Here is a 19,566-nt window from a genome sequence, read left to right on the forward strand (position 1 = left end):
TGAAAGCATTTGAGTAGTATTATTAAATTGCAAAATAATCGTCACAAACCCCTGGGGCCTTTGAACATGATTCAGGTTTTGTATTGACTACAGAGTCGAATAGAAATTGCAATGGATATGAGCAGCCAAGGATTTAATAGAATGTCTACAGTAAATGTTTACAATAAATATATGGGAAATCCCGGAACTTCAGTAAATATAATTTATAGTATTATTTGCTTGTGCAAAAGAAAATCATTCTCCAATAGATTTACCAACACAAAGCCCCTTTTCTGTGATTAGCGTCCCGTATTAACTTTGGATCTCACTAAAGTTTAAATTCAGAGACCAAACATCATTAACCCTTACTTTGTTTCCTGACTCTTTCTCATTCCTGATGAAGGCCTTATGCCCGAAACGTCGACTCTCCTGCTTCTCGGATGCTGCCTGACCTGCTGTGCTTTACCAGCACCGCACTTTTTGACTGGATCTTATATTTGTCATGCTTGACAGCGATGTCACTGAACGGAATGTGGACTGGTTCCATCCAACTGCAGTCTGATGGGCTTTTGACATTTCCACCGAATGGAAGATCCAGTGGCTAGACCTGAAGGGCCTTGGCTAATTTCTAACCCTCAGTCAATGCACTCAAAACAGAGGAACTGACGGTATTCTCCTGGCTGGTTTTGGGACTTTGCCAGACACCTACACTGGCAGGGAATGTCAAAAGCTGGCAAGTACTTTGGAGCACCCTAAAGATGGAAACAGTGCTACCCCGGTGAGATTTACATTCTCCACAGTTTAGATACACACTTGCCCCCGCCCCAGAGCCTACAGGCAACTCAGGGGTGATAGCACATTTCTATCTCTGCGCCTGCAAAGGTGATGACTGCAGAGTCAGTTAATCTCTTGGAAGAGATGTCTTCTGCCTTTCCACCATCAAGCCACTGCTGCCTACAAATGCTACATAGAACATAGGACAGAACAGCCCTCAATGTCGTCCCGGCCTTTTAACCTACTCTAAGAACAGACTCACCTACATATCCTTCATTGTACTATCTACCATGTGTCTATCCAACAGTCACTTAAATGTCCCTAATCTCCCCATGTTGAAGACGTCCACTCATTCACAGATACATTGAGTCCATGGTGATAACTTTGGCTCAGCTAGGAGGTGACGTGTCTGTCGTTTACTCCTGCATGGTAACAGAATGAGCCGTTATCCTGTGCCAGTATATGATGTTCTTGTTTTGTCAGCTGTCAGGAGGGAGTGACCTGAATTACAGCCCATTGCTTTCCCCAGTCACGCGCTCATTGAGTTGACCATTTGTGTTAATGATCACTTTCTCAGTTGTTGCCAATACAGGGGAAATTTGGATCCATTCCTCTATTTCCCTCACCCTTTTCCGATGGGTCAAACTCCCAAGCTGCAAGTGTTCTGCTCAGTGCCGACCCAACCCTAGTGTACAGGAGGAGGCTATTCTGCCCCACATGACTGTGTTGGCTCGGGTTGTCTGTTAAACACACTCATACAGTCATACAGTCATAGAGTCATAGAGGTGTACAGCACGGAAACAAACCTTTTAGTCCAAACTGTCCATACCGACCAGATATCCTAACCTAATCTAGTCCCATTTGCCTGCAATTGGCCCATATCCCTCCAAACCCTTCCTATTCATATACCCATCCAGATGCCTTTTAAATGCTGTAATTGTACCAGTGTCCACCACTTCCTCTGGCAGCCAATCTCTCCATGCACCACCCTCTGTGTGAAAATGTTGCCCCTCAGGTCTCTTTTATATCTTTCCCCTCTCACCCTAAACCTATGCCCTCTCATTCTGGATTCCCCCACCCCAGGGAAAAGACCTTGTCTATCTATCCTATCCATGCCCCTCATGATTTTCCACAGTGCCTTACTCTTTCCTCGCACTCCCGCGAATCAGCGACAAGGATAAGAAATAAAGCAAACTACAGCGGATGCTGAAATTCTGAAACAAACACAGAGAGAGCTGGAGAAACTCAGCAAGTCTGGCAGGGAGAAACAGAGTTAATGTTTTGTGTCCAGTATGATTCTTTTTTGGAACACACTGTTCTGAATAAATAAGAATATTCTGTCAAAGATCAGTCAGTGGCAATATGACTCAGATACTCAGAAGGCTAGTTGAAATCGCCATAGTCTAATAATAGCATTTTGTCAGTATTTAATAAGGTACCTGCTGGAAACTTCTGCTCTCTAATGGATCACAGGATTTCAAATTTTTGCATCTATCCAGCTTCTTTCAAGGGACCCCATCAACAAATGCTAGGTTTTGTCCCATTATCTGAAATGTAGATGGTCTCTCACATTTGTATCCAGACCCATCTGCCAGCTAATGCATCTGCTTAATGGACAAAGTTGAAGGTCTGTTTATCTGATATGGTATCTTTTTACTCCAATTGTCTAACGCTGTAACAAAGTGAAGAGATTCGTGTTACCTCGAGAAGAGGGTTTTTTTTTTAACTCTTTGGTGACTGCATCCCATTTCGGGTGTGGTAATGAACATTATTGGAGTTGGTAGTAGAGACATAGCAAAGGTGTGAGAATCCTTTCAAGTGAAGAAACAGCTTGCCAGCGTTGACAGAAGAAAAGAAAAACACCTCCGCATTTGGGTGAGAAAACTGTCGTCATTCCTGTCGGATTCACTTTGCCAGAATCAGGTGATATTTCTCCAGGAGATACCATGGTGACCAGATATATATATATATTATATATATATAAAGTAGTGCATACACCACACCCTCTCCTGTGTGTATTCCAAACCAGCCTAGCAGTTCTTCCAATCCACCCTCAGGTTTCTTTCTGCTCGCAAAATCCCTTTATGTCAGTCTGAAGTGTTGGTTTCTTTCTCTTCTTCATTCTTTAGAGTGTAACTCCCAACAGCAGTGAGGACACAGTTCTCCATTGACTGTATTCACAAAGACAGTTGGAAACAAAGAGGGATTTTAGGCAAAGCTATTGTGGCTGGAACCCATGCAGCTGGATAGGGAGAATGTGCAGATCAGCCACGAATGGTAGCCCATGTCTGAGGGACCGAGTGGCCTCATCCTGTTTCTAACACTACTTGTTATTTTTCTCGTTTCCATGTAGCTTTCCCAGAGTGGCATTGCGGATTGGGATGGGAGTATTCCCTGACCTTCCGCAATATAAACACCAGGTTCATGGGAAGGCGGGAAAGTATGGGGGATGAAGGGAAGTCTTTCCTGCTTTCGACTTGCTCCTCCATTACACGGTGTTCTCCCAAAAGTCCGCCTCTCCGACCATTTCCTGTCTTAGCAGCAACCCACCCCATCCCCAACCGCCATTACTGAGATTTCCTAAAGTCCGTTCTCAGTCACAGTGCATCAGTAAGAGTTTTAACTATCGAATAGACTATAAATATGAACAGTATCCTAAACCTTGCTGTCTGCAAACCAGGCATGTTCAATATTCAGTTAAATTATTAGTAACTTGTCTGATTTGCAGGTTTCCTCAATAGCTGGTCACTGGTGAGGTGAGGGAGATGTCTGCATGATTTATTATTATGGGCATCAAGAGGTACCAAACCCTAGCCCTCAAGCAAGCATTGATGTCTTTGCCTCTGTAATAAGATGCCTAATACCTATCCTCCCTTTATGAAAAGGCTAAGTTGTGGTCACTACCACAAAAAGGTAAAAGTCATTATCTGATTGGAAATCCAGAAGGCAATAGAGCCATTAAAAACTCAGGCTTGCATTGGCCACTGGTCAACGCCCAACCCCGAGCCTCTGATTGCTATAGCTGTTCTTCTCAGTCCCAGATCCCCACTCCATCCCCCATTTCCAGACCAGCCTGTCTTCCAACACCAATCGGAGTCACAGAGGCTTGAAGTGCACATGGCCTCTGCTGAGCTGTTTAGTTACAGGATGAACAATCATACACAGTTTGCCAGTTTGAAGCCAGGTCTGATTACACAGCTCGCCCCATCCTCCATCTTGGAAAACCCAGAATCCGGCGCAGCTGCGGCCCCAAGATCACTGGACTTTGGGCAGGCCATCTCGATAAGTGTCAGAGCAAAAAGCTGCGGGTGCTGATACACTCAGGAGGTCTGGCAGCATCGACGGAGATGGCATCAGAATCACCTGCCTTCTTTCATTTGAATTGTTCTGACGGAACATCATCAGCCAGTGGTGTTAAGTCTGCTTCAGATGTGCCAGGCACTCCCAGAATCCTCCATTTCCACAGGAGTGCGAGTTCCGCCTTGCTTGATCCTCAGGTTTCCCCAGCCTCACGGAGGGGAACTAGCTGATGTCAACCACATCCTTGTTGAGATATTAAGGGGAGGTTCAGGATTGAAAACACTGAGGCCTGGAAGAAATGCAGCCCTAATCCATTGACCCAACACATTATTACACAGCTGACCAATCTCTACGTTATTGTACTCGTTCCTGGATTTACATCTTGGAAAAGATAGCTTCTGTGCAAGAATGAGCTTGAACCTAAAGCTTATTGAAACCTGGAAGATACTGAGAGCCATTTAAGGAGCACTAGAGGGAATCACTAATTCACTAAACAACTAAATATGAATAGATTGGACAGGGTAGAAGGGGAGAGAATGTTTCCAATTTGGAAACAAGATAATCATGAATATATCCAATAGGAAAATGAGAAGCGATGTCTTTGAGTGATTAGAACGTGGAGCTAAGTACTAAAGGGACAGCATGAGATAAGTATCTTGGATATTTCCAAAAAGAAAAATACTTAAAAGAGAAAGAGCTAGACAGATAAGCTGCAGAACAGAATTGAGGCAGATATATTCGGAAGAAATTCATGTGGAATATAAACACCAGCAGAGATTAGTTGGGTCAAAGACCTATTTCTCGGCTGTATATTGTGTGTAATTGATTGCAACTAAAAGATAATGATCAACAGCAGATATCCACTTCCAGATTGAAGCCAATATGGAGAAGCCAAAACTAAAGTTTCCAAGAGAATAGGATTGTACATTTTAACCACTTGTACATCATCATTTGACTGTCTCCTTTAATAAACTTTGTTATAAGTATTATCTACAAACAAACCAAAAAAATACACACATGTATTGTCTCCCAAAGTTGTGAGAAGGTAACCCTCTCATGTGTTTTTAATGCCCTGAGATTGTCTTCCATTTTGTCAGAACAATATCCCTCCCTCAATTTAAAAAAGTCTTCAATAGTATGTGCAGCGCATGCGATATTCCAGCATATCAAGCATGTTGATAAAAGACGATGGCAACTTACTATATACCCATTGAATGCACCAAGTAGCAGGGAATTTTGGGCTCTTGCTGATAGTCTATCTCTTCTTGTAACATTTAGATAAAATTAATTGCTCTGCTTTAGTTTGGATGCCGCCTTAAAATGGGATATATAATAAGTCATCTTTTTGTGTCCACTGGCAGGATCAATGATCAAAGCATTATGGGTAACCGGCAGCTATTTTAATTTGAGCCTGTTGTTTGGGGTTGCCAGTTCTGGTTGGACACATGCCTGGGGTTTTACTCACATGGTCCCCTGATGCCAACCCATTGGCCAGCTGACACCTCCATCTTTGTGGTGGACCATCAACTGCCCTTTACTGATGGTCAGATCCTATTTTCAACAGGTCTATCACTGGTGAATGACAGCACTCGAAGAAAATAAAGAAAGGATTGTGTCTTTTTTATTCTCGATGAAATTTTCTTCGAGGTTGGCTGGAGATTATTTGTTAGTTAATTAATTTGCCTGGGGGTGTTGGCATCCCTTATGAATGGTTCTGATAACTGAACAAGTATTCTGCAAAGTTTCTTTGCACTATATTATGGGGAGTTACGTGGAGTATAGACTCAGGACTGATTTTTGAATTGGATCAGTACCTACATGACCAACAATGGCCTTTCAGAATATATGTTCAATACATATTTGTCATTGTGAGGCCCTGGGATTTGTTCTCTAGTTGGGGACGGAATTATTGGGGTCTTAACGAAACCAATGGGTCTTGATGCTTTGAATCAAATGGCCTGCTTCTGACACTGAATCCACTCTTGCCACGTAGTGGTAAAATGGTTTATGTTGCATGTTATTGAGTTCTGCATGGATTTGTAAATGAAGCCATATGTCTCATTCAAGTCAAGAGACTCAACAGAATTCAGCTGATAAGACTAGGACGCACTGGTTTCATGATATTTTCTCTGCTAACCACTTACAGTCAAACTCCAAAGGCGATGGAAATTTAGTCATTCTGCACTAATTCGTGTAAATAAGTGGAGCACTGAGTGAGTTCCAATGCAAATATACAATGTTGTCCCACTCATTTCCACGCTTTCTCCAGACTCAGCGTTACATCACGTGACCTCCAGCTGCCCAGTCCTCCACTCCCACACTCCTGCCATTGGTCAGCCAACATATCCAATCCCATGATTCACCACTTTCTCACAGCCAATAGGAAAACGAATTGACTCGATACAATTGGACAACTTGTGACTGTCAATTAAACTGTATTTACCCCCGTTTCCCAACCCAAAACGCCCAATGCTGTAGTAAGCAATAAAACGTAGTATTCAACAAAGAATATGATAAGTTCATCATTGCTCTGACTTATCCGTTGGGTGTACTGGACATTAATTCCCAGAGACTCCAGGGTAATTTGCAAGAGGGGTGGCAACTTATAATCAGATAATCCTGTGGTCCAGGAAATCCGTTTCATTCATTGTGAGAACTGAGAAACAAAGTTCTGCTGGGGTCACTTGCAGTCAATGAAATGTAAAACCTTTGCAGGAGTCTTAATTAAAGCCCCTATTAGCCACAAATATCCTTGAATGATAAACATCTCCAATGTAATTTATCATAATAATTCCTGCTTTGAAATAGCAGTGAGGATTTGGTGGGTTTTACTGTCAGATACCAGTTAAGCAGCAATCCCTGCACTGCGAGCTAAGGGCCAACCTGAACACCATTATTCCCCAGATATGGATCTCTTGTTGAGAGACTTCACATGCTGCAATTACAAAAGTAAATTTTGAAATAACTCTGGTATCCCCGTCACCAAGTCACCCTTTATTTACACACGGAGAGTCCTTGACCCTGATCCAGCTCCCTCAGAGCCAGCTCTCAGAGTGAGCAGAACCCCTGACACTCCTCTCAGCCAGGGCTCCCTGATTGGAACAGGTTAACAGCCCCAATCAGGGAATTCAGATTCTATGGGGTCCCCCCGGCTCACCTCGTTACAACCACTACAATTTTAAATCCAATAAACTAAAGAAAGGGATTGCAACATTATCCTTTGATTGGGACTAACCAAGTCCAAATGCCTGCAATTCACCCACAGTTACACCATTCTTTTTCTCAGGGTAGATATATAACCTTTGCATATCCACTTGAGCATCTCGCTATCTCTCTCTCTCTACAAACTGTTAATGAAACTTTACAGATCTCTAGCCTCCCACACAGTTATTGCTGTTTCATTACAGAATGACAAGTGATATTGTTGAGAAAGACTCAGAAATGAGGGGATTCCAACACAACACCAACTTTCTATCCGAAAACTGTCTCGACCGTCTCAGCTCACAATATGGCCACAATAAAGTGCCAACAGTCACACATACTGTTCCGACATCTTGAACCTTCAGCCAAAACTAAACGGTGCAAAATCTCTGCCTTGACACTTTAATGAATTAGCAACTTTCACTATTTTAGCTACAGTACAAACTTACAGGCAGACAGTACATATAACTTTCATTATATGAGATTAATCTAAAACCCAAACTGACAAGTCTCTCATAGGACACCTAACAGGGCTCAACGACAAGTAGTTTAAAAAGAAAGTATTTATTTTTCTCTTACCATGAGCACAAGTAACAATCACTTTTCAATCAATGAAATCTTCTGGCTGTATTTTACAGATCAGTGTAATCTCCTTCAAGATTTGTAATGGAGATTGAGTTGAAATTCTCATTGGGTTCATTTATCCATTGGATCTGCTAATGAGAGATTGCTTCGGTTTATATAGCCAGGGCTACAGCAAATAACAAACACTTGAGACATAATCTTTTTACTTCACACCAAGGAATGCACACCACCATGGGATCACAGCAACGATTGGGAAAAACACCCCAGTAATGCTTTGAGGCAAATGCTCAGTTCAAAGAAAGAAAAAAGGCTAATTTATTGCAATTAACATAAAGGATGTTTAACCAGATGTTGAGGGAGGAGTGATAAATAAGAGTTGTCAGTTTACATGGTACACATACCACATGCAAATATTGTAGAGCCAAAGGCTACTTCATTGGCTTCCTTAGTGTGTATATTTGTGTGTGGTATTTCAGGATTCGTAGGATTGTCATGATTTCTTCACAGAGTGTAAATAACAAATATGTCTGCTTGTCATTCCCTGAATACAAATCTGTGCATCTCAATAGTGTTTTGAAACATACAGCACACTGCTAATGAAAGCTGACAGTTAGCACATCTGGTACTGCATAGCTCTGTCCATGTGTGTTCTGTAGTTGGACTGTGTGGCCAACATAGCAGTGGAGATGGCAATCTGAGAATGATGATGAGATGGACTCAGCAGACTGGCATCAAGTGCAGAAGCCATCTGTTGGCTAAAATTGCACTGTCTGATGTTAGTAACAAATACATTAACTATGTTTGGTTAAATTGTACTGCTAATTTCTTTGCTGAGCAATGGCAAAGGAATTACATACATACACCTGGTAAACACTCCGTTACTAAAATCAGACAGCACAGTCTCAGCCTGGAGAGCAGTAGATGTTAGATGATGGCGTGTGGTTTCTGTGTAATGGTATGCAGTACATGTACCAGTGTCAGCATTTATATTGGTGTGAACTGTATGTTATGTGTTATTGCCCTCATGTTTACGGTGGATTGATGGATACTTACACAATGATGAGCATGTGAGAGTGCTTCCGAAAGTGGTCAGGTCCACACTGCCTACCAAAATCCCATTGTTTCAACCCATCGCAAAGGCCTCCCTCTACGATCAGATAATGGTGAATTTTTAATCCATTGGCCTATTTGCAAAGTACAAGAAAACTGTGGAATAAAAGCAGGTGTGCTTTGTAATATTTCATGCATTATCCCTCAGCAATATTGAAGTGAATAATTGGAGATTGGAATGAAATGACAAACTAAAAGCCTAATGACTAGCTGCTGACCACTTTCTCTACCCTCCCGTGCCTTGTTGACCTTGTCTTCTCATTAAACAAAACTTTCCAATTGGATTTTCAAACAGTGAGCGTTCTTCGGTGAAGAATCGAGGAAAAAGCAATAACAAAGTGTAAATGCATGTGTCTGCCACAGAAAGTCCTCACTGCATGCTCCTTATCAGTTAGTGGGCATGTTAAAGTCTTATCTCGTTGTCTGATTTATTTGCCTGAGCTGAACTGTTTATAGATGATGCACTGTCTCTATTACCTTGTTACCCCTTTGGACTGGCAGAAAAGACACCCTGGGTAGGAAACAGAAAGGTATTGTTAGGTGGCTGTCTTGATCAATATCTTCAGAACGCAGCTTCTCCACTGAAGTGCCTTACTTAATAATTCCCTTTGGTGGCATTTCAGAGATCCAAAGGAGAAAGTCTCTGTGTGTAATCTGCCGTTATCCTCTCGAAATAAAAGTGGTCAGTTCCTGCTACCTCGGGAGTGAGATTAACTAAAGGCCCCAGTCAGTAATTGGACATGGAACAGTTTTGCATTGATTTCACTGTCGGTGGGATGGTAAGAAAAGAAATCTTTCTTAAAGTCAGGTTACTGACTCTGCCTCCTTTAGCAAGACAGCGACTGGTCAATTATTCGACCACAAGTCAACGACCCAATGTGACCTGACAGTGAGCTACATTAGAGGTACGTGTAGCAATGGTTCAACAGGAATCTCCACCTCCTGTTCCCTCTTTCCCTCTCATTTCTTCACTGTTTTGGAGTGGGTCAAGGTTAGAAGTCACATGACACCAGGTTATAGTCCAACAGGTTTATTTGAAATCACAAGCTTTCACAAGTCAGGACGAAGGAGCACTGCTCTGAAAGCTTGTGATTTCAAATAAGCCTGATGGACTTTAAGCTGGTGTCATGTGAACTTCTGACCTTGTCCAGCCCAGTCTGACATTGGCACCTCTACGTCATGTTTTGGAGTGAGCCGAGAGGATTGCATAAAGGTTTCACCCTGCTGCTTTTGTACCAGGAAACAGAGGGGTACAAGGTAGTTCGATCTTTTTACCTTGCAGGATGTGACCTACTAGATTTACAACCTTTCTTTCTCCCCCAATCCATTTGGTTTAGGTGGTAGTCAATGCACTCATTGGTGCCATCCCGTCCATCATGAATGTTTGCTTCGTCTGTCTCATCTTCTGGCTCATTTTTAGCATTATGGGAGTCAACCTCTTTGCAGGGAAATTCTATAAGTGCAAGAATCTGACCAGTGGTGAAGCAATTCCCATTCACGTTGTCAACAACAAGAGTGAGTGCGACATGCTCAACAGCACAGAAGTCCGATGGCACAACGAGAAGATCAACTTTGACAACGTCATGATGGGCTACCTCGCTCTGCTGCAGGTGGTAAGTGCAAAAGAAACGTTAAATAATTTTACCTTAAGACATAAGAGGAGAAATGAGGCCATTCAGCCCATCAAGTCTGCTCTGCCATTCTATGATATCTCATAAGTTTCTCAAGCCCATTCTCCTGCTTTCTATGTGTGGAAAGTTCTTTGTGCAGAGGGTGGTGGGGGCCTGGAACGCATTGCCAGCGGAGATGGTAGAGACGGGCACATTAGCATCATTTAAGATATACCTAGACAGATACATGAATGGGCAGGGAGCACAGGGACACAGATCCTTAGAAAATAGGCGATAGGTTTAGATGGGGGATCTGGAGGCTTGAAGGGCCTAAGGACGTGTTCCTGTGCTTTAACTTTCTTTGTTCTTTGTTTTTCCCGTAACCCTTGATCCTCTTGACAGTCAGGAACCTATCTATCTCAGTCTTAAACATACTCAATGTCTTGACCTCCACAGCCTTCTATGGTAATGAATTTTCCACAGTGTTGCTCCCCTACTTTTCTTGCTAGTGCTTTTACTTGGTATTTGGCACTGTCTCTGAAAATGTGCAAACCAAAATGACTATTTGATTTGTTTTGATTTCACTGGGTACAGTGAAAAGTTTAATTTCGGGTGCAGTACAGGCAGGTCTTACCATCCAAGGTACATCAGGGGAATAGAACAGAGCGAGAGATACAGCTGTAGAAAAGGTGCACAGAGAGCGAGATCAATTTCTCGCCCCCCACATATTCCTCCCAATCTCTTTTTACCGATAGCTCTGCTTACCAGATGCAGGAGAATATTGTGCCAAAAAGCTTTAGGAAGCAAAAACAGAAATTGCTGAAAAAGCTCAGCAGGTCTGGCAGCATCTGAGGACAGAAATCAGAGTCAATGTTTCAGGTCAGAACTGATGGTAGCTAAGAAGATGTTGGTTTATATACAGAAGGTAGGGTGGGGGAGGGGGTAAAGGAGTAAATGATAGATGACGATAGAAACCAGAGAGAGAACAGTTGCACAGACAAAAGAATGGATAACTATCTGGTTAGGAGAGTAAATAGCTGTTAATGAGGACTGTTAGTTGCTAACAATGGACTGGTGTTGTGTGATTTTTAACAATGGACGGTGTGTAATGCTGCCTGAACTGCTGTGCTCTTCCAGCACCACTAATCCAGAATCTGGTTTCCAGCATCTGCACTCATTGTTTTACCCCAGTGTGTAATAGTAGACTGTGTGATAACAAGACCCGGTGTAGGGGGGGTTGGGGTAAGGACATGGGAGAGCTCAAGCCCTAAAATTATTGGATATTGAGTTTGGAGGGCTGCAGGGTTCCCAAGTGGAAAATGTAGAGCTGTTCTTCCAGCTTGTGGTGAGCTTCACTGGAGCACTGCAGCAAGCCTGAGACAGAGATGCTAGACAGGGAACAGGGTGAGGTGTTGAAGTGGCAGGCAATTAGAAGCTCAGGGTCTTATTTTGCAGGTAAAACATAAATGTTCTGCAAAGCAGTCACCCAGTCAACGCTTTGTTTCCCCAGTGCAGAGGAGACCGCACTGTGAGCAGTAAATGCAGTAGACTAGATTGTGTGAAGTGCAGGTAAAGTGCTGCTTCACCTGGAAGGTGTGTTTGAGACCTCAGACACTGAGGAGGGTGGAGGTAAATGGGCAGGTGTGACACCTTCTGCGCTTGGGGGTTGTGAGGGGTTGGTGTGAGGGAGTGAAGGAAGAGTAGGTCTGGGTATCCCGGAGGGAATGGTCCATGCAGAAGGCTGACAAGGGAGGGGAGGGCAAATGTGTCTGGTGGTGGCATCTAGCTGGAGTTGGTGGAAAAAGTGAATAATGATTCTCGGGATGCTGGTGGGATGGTAGATGGTAGATGGAAGAGGAACCCTATTGTTGTTGCAGGAGGGAAGAGACGCGGGGGATGAGGGCCCAAGTGTGGGATATGGGTTGGACACGGCCGAGGACTCTGTCAACATCAGTGTTGAGAAATTATCTTTCACACTGCATTCCCTTTGAGATAAAGGTCAATGTTCCTGTTCCCTGCTGATCTTGGATGCTAACTATCGACTTTTTGGAGGGATCTTCTCGAAGCTTCAAGCGTCAACTTAAACACTGACATCAAAGTGACCACCTCAAATATATCCTCATGATGGCAGTTTGGTCCTACTCCTCTGCTCTTTACACATAGCCCAGCATTTTCAAATGAATATCTAACTCCCCCTGCTGAACCTGTTCCCACCATCCATTTGGGCAGATCATGCCAGATCATTGCATTCCAATGTGAATCAGCCATGAACCTAATGCATAGTGGAGCAGGTTTGAGGGACCGAATGGCCTACTTCTGTTCCTGTTTATTAGAGTTTTATGGTCTTATGCAAATAACCTGGGCAGATTAGAGAGTCAAAGCTCTGCATCCTTATCACAAGGAGATTAGAGTAATGAATAAGGAGGTCTTGCTATAATTATATAGGGCTTTGGTGAGATTGGGTGCCATTTTGGTTTCCTTATTTAAGGAAGGATGTGTCTATAATGGATACAGTATGGCAAATGAAGGGCTTCATCCTGATGAAGGGCTCCTGCCTGAAACATCGATTTTCCTTCTCCTCGGATGCTATCTGGTAAAAACAATGACTGCAGATGCTGGAAACCAGATTCTGGATTAGTGGTGCTGGAAAAGCACAGCAGTTCAGGCAGCATCCAAGGAGCTTTGAAATCGACGTTTCGGGCAAAAGCCCTTCATCAGGAATCAGGATTTCCAGCACCACTCTAATCTTGTCTCTGACCTCCAGCATCTGCAGTCCTCACTTTCGCCTGGTTACCGAGATGAGTCATGGGTGATAAAATTCAGTGTGGAAAGCAGAGTATAATTTCAATGGGAAGTGTGGATTTGAGTATGTTTGCACACGGTCAATGAAGTGAACAGGCAGCTGCAGCAAGCATTGGGGAAGGGAAGTGTTGGTCTTCGTTGCAAGAGGATTTGACTTCAGAAGTAAGGATTTTTGACTTCAGTTATACAGGGACTTGGTGGGATCATACCTGGAGTAATAAGTGTTCTTCGAGTCTCCATTCCTAGGAAAGGATATCCCCATCATAGAGGGAGTACAGTAGAGGTTCACTTGGCTGATACAAAGGGTGGCAAGACTGTGCTATAAGGAGAGTTTGTTTTGAATAGACCTGGATTTACGAGAGATTAGAAAGATTAGAGGGGATCTGATTAAAGCATATGCAATTGCAACAGGGCTGGGCAGAGTAGATAGAGTCATAGAGTCAAACAGACCCTTCGGTCTTGCCAGTCCACGCTGACCACGTTCCCAAATTAAACAAATCCCATCTGCCTATGCTTGGCCCCTATCCCTCCAAACCTTTCCTATTCTTGAATTTATCCAAATGTCTTTTAAACATTGTAACTGTACCTGCATCCACCACTTCCTCTGACAGTTCATTCCACACACGAAACTTTGACCCGCATGTCCATTTTAAATCTTTTTCCTCCCACTTTAAAAAATGCCCCTTAGTTTTGAAGTCCCCCACCCTTGGGAAAAGACACTTGACCTTATCTATTCACCAGGGAACAGGAGAATCGACGTTTCGGGCATAAGCCCTTCTTCAGGATTGAGGAAAGTTTGTCCAGCAGGCTAAGATAAAAGGTAGGGAGGAGGGACTTGGGGGAGGGGCGTCGGAAATGTGATAGGTGGAAAGAGGTCAAGGTGAGGGTGATAGGTCAGACTGGGGTGGGGGCGGAGAGGTCGGGAAGAAGATTGCAGGTTAGGATTTCTGACGCCCCTCCCCTAAGTCCCTCCTCCCTACCTTTTATCTTAGCCTGCTGGACAAACTTTCCTCAATCCTGAAGAAGGGCTTATGCCCGAAACGTCGATTCTCCTGTTCCCTGGATGCTGCCTGACCTGCTGCGCTTTTCCAGCAACACATTTCCAGCTCTGATCTCCAGCATCTGCAGACCTCACTTTCTCCTTATCTATTCACCCCCCACCCATATCTATAAACCTTTATAACATCATCCCTCAACCTCCTACACCTCAATGGAAAACGTTTCTGCCTTTTCAATCTATGTTAATGTTTCCCCTGGTTGGGAAGATGTAGAATCAGAAGTCACAGACCATTATGATTAAGATGATTTCCTCAGTCAGAAGGTAGAGAGCCTGTGGAATTCTCGAACAGAGAAAGCTGTGGAGGCTGAGCCATTGAGTCTAATCAAGATAATATTTTAGATTTTAAAGGCACCAAGAGCAACGCTCCCTCTCCATTGCATGACTGTGTGAATGTGCAGATGGCCTAGTGTACCTCTCATGGTAGCTGCTGTATGGATGTGAATTATAGCATTGGCTCATGGTTGTGAAAAGCTGTTGACTTTCTGAGGACCTTAGTCAAGGCAGCGAAGGCCACACCTCTGTTGAGGCCCTTAATTCACAAATTCACACCTACTGAAGGGCTCCTTCTCCAGTGCTCCAGCCAGACTGACAGGAAAGGTTTTAGGAATGAGGGGAGTTATTTTCAGGGTGTGTGTGTATGTGTGTGTGCGTGGCGTTATTTTCAGGATGTATCTGCATGTGTGGAGTTATTTTCAGGATGTGTGTGCGCGCGCGTGCGTGTGTGTGTGTGTGCACGTGCATGTGTGTGTATGTGCATGCATGTGCGTGTGTGTATGTGTGCGCATGTGGCGTGTGTGTCTTTGTGCGCATGCATGTGTGTATATGTGTGCATGTGTGCGTGTGTCTGTGTGCATGCATGTGTATGTGTGTGTGTGCGTGTGTGTGTCTGTGTGTGTATGTGTTTGCATGTATGTGCGTGTGTCTGTGTGCGCATGCATGTGTGTGTGTGCGCGTGTGCATGTGTGTGTGTGTCTGTTTGTGTGTCTGTGTGCGCGTGCGCGTGTGCGTGTGTGTCTCTTGATGCATCAGAACTCTGCCTGAGGGCCCACAGTTAAGAGTCAACCACATTGCCATGGGTCTGGAATCACATGTAGGCCAGACGAGGTAACGTCAGCAGATTTCCCACCCTAAAGGACTCTAGTGAACAACCAGATGGGTTGTTTTTTTAAGCAACAATTGACAATGGGGCAACTCTTTATTTCAGGTTTTGGTGAATTCAGATTTCGCCATGGGGAGATTATGAATCCATGTGCCCGGAAGGCTAGCCTGGGGTTTCAGGACTGCCGGCCCAGTGACAATACCACAATGCTACCCTGAGAAACACGCTTGGTGTTTACCTCGTGTGTTGTCTGCAGTTGTATAGAACAGTACAGTGATAGGTCCTGAATCCAACAGCAGCATCTGGTGTAGGAAGCCTTTAACCTGTCTCTGTGTGTTGGGGGGGGGGGGTGGGCTGGTTGGGAGAGGGAAGGATAGTAGTGGGTGGAGGGAGAGTTTCTCTATCAGACAGTGATGACCTAACGGCTCCATGTGCAGCCACACATGTCTGTGATAGTTGGAATTCACCTCTCCACATTAACTGGAAAGTGCCTCATCACATAACAGAATGTGCAGGCCTCTCTCTTTAAAATTTGCCTTCTGAACTTTTCCATTCCCTTGTTTGTCGGGCTCTCCATTATTGACACCTGCAGCCCACAGGCCGGCAGCTGAGGTGCAGAAATATTTGCGCTAATTGTGCAAACAAAACACAGTCACTTCATGCCTTCTCCCCAGTGAGTTTGGCTTTAGGATATGGGTGTGGTATAAAATCTGAACAACCAAGCAGGAACAGTGGGCTAGTGCAGCACCTGAGCTATCTCCAATACATTCACGCGCACAATACTAAAAGAATTGTAACAACGTCAGAATTTGAGCCTGTAGTGTGCATAATGAAATTAGTTTGAAGGTGTCCTTTATTCCCACCCAGCTGCCTTGATGTGCTATAAGGTAGACCATTTCCTGACACCTTCCTCCCTATGGCATCACTGCGCTGCTCGTGGGTTTGATTCATTGGCTTTGTGTGTCTCTGAGCAACAGGCCTTTCAGTTACACACCAGTCCTCCTCTTCCAATTCATCTCAGCACAGAAACACAGCACCTCATTTGCATTTGAAACCTTCAATCACCCAGATGTAACAAGCAGTCTAAAATTAGCACCATTGAGGGACGAGCAAACAGAAGTGCTTCACTGTGATAGGATTCTGCTTTTGTTGTTTTAATGCAGGGATCTTTGTTTAGATGCAGTAATGCAGGCTGTGCCCTCTGCCCCTCACAAATCAAAGTGGACATTACTTTTAATCGGACCGTTTTGTTGTCACCCTTCCTCTATCCCAGCTTCGTCAAAATTCTGCTATTGGTACACTACTTTCACCAAATGTCATTCATGCATCAACCTCTGTGTTAGTTCAAAGTCCGCTACATCCTCAATTTTAAATATTGTCTCATGGCCAGTTATGTCAGTATTCCTTTGAGGAACATCACTTCATCATAGCATGTGGTCTGAGGATACAAAGAGCTCACATTCCATCTTACCCCAGATCACTTGGAGCATGGCATTCTCCTGGAAGTGTGCTCCTCTATTGTAATAGCTTAATAGCAGCCCAGAATATAACGTTTGAATATTAGAGACAGCTGGAAGAAAAGAGTTGGATTCTTCAATCCCACAATATCCATCACCCAGTTTCTAATTCAGCGAGGTAACATCAACATGTCAAGCAAAAACACTCTTGCCGGAGACAAGCTCACACCATTTGCTTCGAAATTCCCTCCAGCACCTCAGCCTTTCCTTACTGGGCAGCCTCGTCCAGCACCACAACCTTACAAAATCTCTGCCATGTTCAACTATGGCCTTGTGTAGAGTCATAGAATCCTTACAATGTGGAAACAAGCCCTTCAGCCCAATGAGTCCACACCGACCCTCTGAAGAATAACACATCCAGACCTATTTCCCTACATTTTCACCTGACCAGAGTTTAGATCAGCAGGTCAGGCAGCATCCAGGGAACAGGAGAATCGACGTTTCGGGCATAAGCCCTTCTTCATTCCTGAAGAAGGGTTTATGCCCGAAACGTCGATTCTCCTGTTCCCTGGATGCTGCCTGACCTGCTGCGCTTTTCCAGCAACACATTTTCAGCTCTGATCTCCAGCATCTGCAGACCTCACTTTCTCCTCAGAGTTTAGATCAGAGTGGTGTTGGAAAAGCACAGCAGGTCAGGCAGCATCCGAGGAGCAGGAAAATCAACATTTCGGGCAAAAGCCCTTCATCAGGAATAGAGGCGGGAAGCCTCCAGCGTGGAGAGATAAATGAGAGGGGGGAAGGGCTTATAGAGTTATATACTAGACAAGCAAGCAGGTGGCTGGAAGAACACAGCAAGTCAGGCAGCATCAGCAGGTGGAAAAGTCAAAGTTTTGGGTATAAAGTCATACAGCATGGAAACACACTCTTGGATCCAACAAGTTCATGCCGAACATAATCCCAAACCAAACTCGTCCCACCTGCCTGCTCCTGGCCCATTACCCTCCAAACCTTCCCTAGCATGTACTTATCCAAATGTCTTTTAAGTGTTGTAACTGTGTCCGCATCCTCCACTTCCTCAGGAAGTTCATTCCACATGTGAACCACCCTTTGTGTAAAAAAAATGCCCCTCACATCTTCTTTAAATCTCTCTCTCCTCTCACCCTAAAAATATGCCGTCTGGTCTTGAAATACCCCATCCTAGGGAAAAGACAACGACCATTAACCCTATCTATACTCCTCATGATTTTATAAACTTTTATAAGGTCACCTCTCAACCTCCGACACTCCAGAGAAAAATGTCCCAGCCTATCTTTATTAATCTCAGATTTTCAAAGGTTCACATTTTACCTTCTGCTAAGGCAGGATTTGAACCAACAATGCATCAGAACATTAACCTGAGGATTCAGGATTACTGCTAACCCAGTGATAATCACAGCCTGTCTGCAGGCAGTAATGTTGTAAAACCAAAAGGATGGTAGTGAGCCGAGGAGAGAGAAACAGAGAGGCCCCTAACTGTCCAGTAAACCTGTCTCTCTTTACAACAGCAAAAACTGACTGTGTCCAACATCATGTCCACCGATTAAGTGCCTCGATGATCACTCGCCAATTATCAAAATTATTCTTCCCCTCTTTTAATCAGCTGCCCGCCTCCCTCTTTGATGCAGAACTATAGCTCAGTGTTCAGCCCTCCTACTGATAAGACAGCATGAAACAGCTTTCATTGTAAGCTTTAAAAAGCAAAGGCAACCCTCAGGTAACCTCTGAAAAGCAATTTCCGGACTTACCTCTTTACTCGTGCATCTTTAATACTGCTTTGAGAGACATGCTGAAATGCCAGGTACTAAATGGATAGTTGTGAGGCTTTTCAATTCTCAATCAGGATAAGTGAATTCTGTGGATTCAGATAAGCTGCTGAAAACAGGAGCTAATCAGAGTCCTTCTGGTTAACACATACAATGATTGCATCTCAAAAACATTTTTATTATTCTCTCTATTCTACATATTTGTATATCTATAATTAATGCACCTTTGTATCAGAAGTGTAATCTATAGAAATATAAATATTATGAGAGAGAAATACATTAATAAAGATCCAGAGTTATATATAGAACTATATAATGACTACACTTCAAAAGTACTATGTAGTGTTTTTAGGTATTCTTAGATTTGGAGAGACAATATATGATTGCAGGTTTTTTTAACAGTTACAAAGTCAACACTATCAACAATTGAGCCACTGTGCAGTTATTTAATCCATGTAGTGAGGGGAAGGGGTGGGTCTTATGTGGTAGTGGCCCCACCTCTGAGGCAGGAGGCCTGGCTTTATCACCTTCTCCAGAGGTGTACCACAACATCCCTGAACAGTCTGACTAGAAAATGTCTCCTCCAACACAGAGTAACTCCAGATTATTTGATCTTTCTCCAATCGCATTGTCCAGTGTAACCCTTCTTAGCAATTTCAATATTCTTCTCTTCGGAAACAGATGTTGAGAAACCAGTTTTTAATGTTTCTTTTCACTCATCCTATTGTTGAGTAATAGAATTGGGAAGAGAAAGCAGCAAGACAAATGAGGAGGGGGTGGAACAAAT

At 43.7% G+C, this 19,566-nt stretch overlaps 1 protein-coding gene across 4 annotated transcripts in view; it reads left to right on the forward strand.

Moving 5' to 3' along the window:
* Positions 1-19,566, forward strand: part of LOC122550139 (sodium channel protein type 2 subunit alpha-like) — a 188,908-nt gene that overhangs the window by 129,531 nt on the left and 39,811 nt on the right. For all 4 annotated transcript variants that reach the window (XM_043690780.1, XM_043690782.1, XM_043690781.1 and 1 more), the window contains one exon: positions 10,287-10,562. In XM_043690780.1, coding sequence (XP_043546715.1) covers positions 10,287-10,562 — 276 coding nt within the window. The remainder of the gene's footprint in view (positions 1-10,286; positions 10,563-19,566) is intronic.

Source organism: Chiloscyllium plagiosum, chromosome 5, assembly GCF_004010195.1.
Source record: "Chiloscyllium plagiosum isolate BGI_BamShark_2017 chromosome 5, ASM401019v2, whole genome shotgun sequence".
NCBI lineage: Eukaryota > Metazoa > Chordata > Chondrichthyes > Orectolobiformes > Hemiscylliidae > Chiloscyllium > Chiloscyllium plagiosum.